This window comes from Pundamilia nyererei, unplaced genomic scaffold, assembly GCF_000239375.1.
Source record: "Pundamilia nyererei isolate P.nyererei 1_Seehausen unplaced genomic scaffold, PunNye1.0 scaffold00152, whole genome shotgun sequence".
Lineage (NCBI taxonomy): Eukaryota > Metazoa > Chordata > Actinopteri > Cichliformes > Cichlidae > Pundamilia > Pundamilia nyererei.
The window spans coordinates 1,531,677-1,536,228 of NW_005187553.1; the positions used below are offsets into that span (position 1 = coordinate 1,531,677).

At 37.0% G+C, this 4,552-nt stretch overlaps 1 protein-coding gene across 1 annotated transcript in view; it reads left to right on the forward strand.

Annotated features, from left to right (window-relative positions):
* Positions 1 to 2,911: 2,911 nt before the first annotated feature.
* Positions 2,912 to 4,552, forward strand: part of LOC102196087 (spastin-like) — a 3,963-nt gene continuing 2,322 nt past the window's right edge. The window contains 2 exon segments of the mRNA XM_013913804.1: positions 2,912 to 2,951; positions 4,505 to 4,533. Coding sequence (XP_013769258.1) covers positions 2,912 to 2,951; positions 4,505 to 4,533 — 69 coding nt within the window.

Below are 4,552 nucleotides of genomic sequence, written 5' to 3' on the forward strand. Positions count from 1 at the left end.
TTCCAAGGACATGAAGGACTGATATTTTATTTTCAACCCCTTTCTTATAAGATGACGGGTTGAAAAAACGCCTTATAAGCCAACCTTGTCTTATGAAGTTTTATTACACTATCCAGAGCCAAGTGAGTGTAAAATTTCATTTGCTGTAGCAGCTGGGTACACCCTTACCAATAAGAGGGTGAAGAGGTGTACATTACATGTTACAATGCCACACACACTGCAGCAGAATCAGTGAAATGAATTCCCTTTTGCTTTAGCCGTAACACACCATTTCTGTTTAACTACCTGAATGCAAAAGAGTAATTAAGCTAAAAAAAAACAAAATAAATAAACCTCTTGGTAAAACCAGCTCAGACACTGCCAGACTAAACCCAAAAGCTTGAACTTTACAGTGAGTCAGCACTTGTATGGAGGACCTGTCACACCCAAGGAAACATTTTTTGAAGCAGAAAGTCCACTCATTCTTGGAACAAAGAACCAGCAGAGCCTGTTTTACACAAGGTGAATTATCTGATCAGAAAACTTGTTGTTTTTAAGGTTATGTTAATACCTACAGTAAGAAAGTTTTTGAAGAGGTTCAGAATGCCTTGCTTGATTGCCTTAACTGGACCCTATTTTTCATTATCTTACAAATTGTCAAAAGTGTCAAAATATGAACTTCATGGTGGAGGTTGTGCATGATGCTCAACCTCCACCATGGAGTGCAACCAACAGTTGCACAGTGTTGGCTGCACTCCATGGTGGAGGTTTTATTCCCAATATACATCTTTTAAAAAAATTAAAAATAAATTGCAAATAAAAGTAAAGGTACTTCATTAAAAAACATAGTAATAATACAGGATTTGCATCGGAGCCCGGTGTGCCGCTGTAACAAAGTCTTGTATCTTCCCCAGGGTTTTTACTGTTGGTTGTGCATCAAGTACACTGAGCGATTCATAGTGTGAACAAAGCAAGTCTTTCCTCACTGACAGTTGTTACATGTGCATGTCCTGATTCACGTATGTATATATCTTTGCTATAACTCAGGAATCTGAGGATTTTCTAGAGGGACAGACGTACTAGTCAAATCAGGAAGACAGAGATGATTCAAGGTACAGGTGGATGGATGTAGGAAACGAATCCATTATCCATGACAATTGATGGGATAAACTCTTTACCTTTACTTTTTTATGTCAAGCACAGTGTTATTACACTTTTTTTAAAATGCTGATTTTTGTATTTCTACAACTTGCACTAATGTTTTTGTATCTGTGTGTGTTTATAATGTGTGTATCCTTTTTGTTTGGGGTTTTTTGTTGTATTTCAGTTATTTCCTATTCTTAGTAGCAGAAAACAAACCTGAGAGAACATGACACATTTGCAGTATTTTCTGTTGATGGGAAGAGTCTGGGAGACTGGAAAACATCACTAACCTCGTCATGTGACATCATCCTGCCACTTGTTTGGCGCTGTACATAGCAGAATCCAAGAGAAAGACACAGCAGTATGCACTTATTTTTTATGTATTTGCATTAGTTTATAATTTTGTCATTGGAATGGCCTTGACAATAATCTGGCACACATTTCAGGATGAGAAAAAATGTCAGTGAGGCGCTGTGTTTCTTAGTTGTATACATCAAAGGTACTTGTATATAAAATAGTATGTTATACTAGTAGCATTATGGAAATTTCTTGTTAAAAGTGTACATTTCTTGTAATAGCTTTGGTACTGTAGACTCAGTGGGAGTACCACATTGTTTCTGAACCACAAACAGTGGTGCTGAGGCTGAGGTACTGGTTTAAATTTCCATGTTCAGATGCTATACCACTTTGAATGCACATATGTCTCCTGTTTTATATCTGTGTCTTTGGAGTATTTTGGTCCAAAAATGAGCTTCCAACTGTATTCCAGCAAAAACTGAAACTCCATCTTACATTCAAAGCCTTAAATTTCATGATTTTACCAAGTGCCTTCACAGAGCCAGTATTTTGCATTACAGTGCATGTGTGTGTCGACTGCGATTTTTCCTGTTGTGTTTTTTTGAATTGGGAGAAAATTGTACTATAACTGCCTTATATTGACACTGTAATGATTTGTAAACAAATTTTTATACAGTATATACACTATTTTGCATAAGAAATAAATCAGTTAATTCATGAATGATTCATGATTTATTAATTCAGTTAACTGGTATAAACAATACAGCAGATACTGAGGTGACATTTGATCTTATTGAGATATCTGATCTCAAAGCAGGTAAGAAACTGAGATAAACAACTCTGTGGATGACATATTTTTTTGAAATATGTTATTTAAAAAAATAACATTTTTTGAAAGATGCACAAAATTATTTATTTCTTTAATGGGTGGTATCAGAAGTGGATGTAGGAGATCTGCACATCGCCTTCTATGTCCAGCATGTCAATCTCATTGAAGGACTGCCAGCGATGGGAAAAAGTCAAACAGGTGCTGCCCGTTCACAAACACCTTAAACCTCTGGTTTCCACAACGGATTGACATCTGAGGGACAGAGAGAAAACTTTTGAATGCTAACACACAAAGTTATCTAGAATTTGCCAAAATCACATTAAAATTTACTTCTAAAATTCATCATAAGAACTTGATATTACGACTGCGTGACTGATGTTACTTACATCAAAGTACTGGCCCTCCATAAATGGATTCATGCTCATTTCTCTCTCCTCCTGGCCCCAGTTTCCTCCAATCATACTGTTTCTTACAACAATTCCTTCCCTGAATCTCGGATGGATGTGGAAAGCGACATCTCGAGATCTGCTCACCAAAAAGTTGATCCTTAATCTGAAACACACATCAATGAGCGTTAAACATTCATGTTAGCACTTTAGTACTGCACTAGAGATTTCGGCAAGTAGTCTTAAAATCACACACTTGTGTGCTCCATAGGGAACCATGCCTCTGATGACGATGGTCCTCTTAGGGAACATCCACAGTAAATGGACACACTGTGGCTGTAAATGTTAGTCACCCATCTGACAAATGTTTTTGTGTCATAACATTTTATTTTTTAAATACATTAATGTTGCATTTGGTCATTTCAAAACCCGAATTTGGAAAATAAGAATTTTTTTTTTAGTTATTTGTGTCTGTTTTGTGTCAGTGTATCACCGAACCTCTGCATACCTTTGATTGGTGAAATGATGGCCTTGCCCCTCCATGATGTTCCTGACATCATGCGGTGACTGCTGAAATTAAGTTTCAATGTTTCTTCTTCAGACCTAGCGTTCTACACTGCATATGGATATTTATGTAGAGAGCAGCAGTTTCCCCTTCTTATTCAGGGTTTTTCTTATAATGAACATATGAGCAAAGATTGTACCACGTTTTGTAGGTTTCATAGCGATGGTCTTTGTAGGACATCTACTATTCAGGAGAGCAGTCGTCCTGAATTTCTTCCATCTGTAAAAAGGTTGTTGTTGGGCATTATTCATACCCATCAATATTTCTTGAGCACAACTTTTTTGTAAGCTGACTTTGTATGCCTTTATTTATATGGATGAGCACGCATTCAACACATGCTCATCTTCTTAAACGATGTAATTACTGCAGAGTAATTACTGCATGTATATATTGCACTATTATTTTAAATAAGTAAAACAGAAGTTTTGCCAACTCTAAAGATTTCACAAACTTTTTCTTTGTGCCACTCTGACTACTGAGGCAACAGTATATGTGTGTGACTGTAGTAGCAGCTATCTAGTGTCTAGTGTGAGAATACCACAAGTCGCCCTTTTTAATGCAATTTAGTATCGGTATACAGAACTGTTTTCCTAACAGAGCCACTGTTATAATTAAGTGAAGGTGCTCCCAACTATTTTGAACCTTTGGCTTCTAAAATATGTGGTTCAATTGCGTGCTGCGTGCAGCTAGACCGATATTAAAACAACAACAAAACAACAATTTCAACCATCAACTCAAATATTTGGTTCTAATTGAACAGAAATTTCTATGAACTTGCAAGAACTGTGTAGGACATGAATCAGTGTGTGTCAGATCCTGAATTTGAAATTTCCACTGAAATCACGGGTAAGAGGCAAGTGGAACCAAGCTGACTTCTGCTAAATGGGTCAAACTGGGCAGAAAGTACACAAACACATAACATCCTTATAGAATATGATGTAACACTATAGATCAACTTACCTCAGAATATATAAAGCATATAAACAATTACAGCAATATGATGCAACAAACACAGCAGTGCTACTAATCCAAAATACTCAAAGCTTCATAGAACTGAAACAAACATTTATTTTTAGGCCTTTGTCGTGTCGCTGACGTAATCGGCCTTAAAATGGCCTTTAAGGCTGCAGGCCCTGAATTGGGATACAGCCTCTGAATCGCTGCATCTTGTAGCTGTGTCGTCTTAAATTGGTCATGTGATTTTGACGCGCCGGCGCGTCCGGCGACCCCAGAGGTTTAACTTAATATTTAAGTGTCTCTTGGTTTTAGACTAGTTGTTTAGTCTAATTTGATGTTTTAAACCAGAAAAGGAAGAAGAGGGCTTAGAATTACAGGTAAGAACTGCTCAGTGGT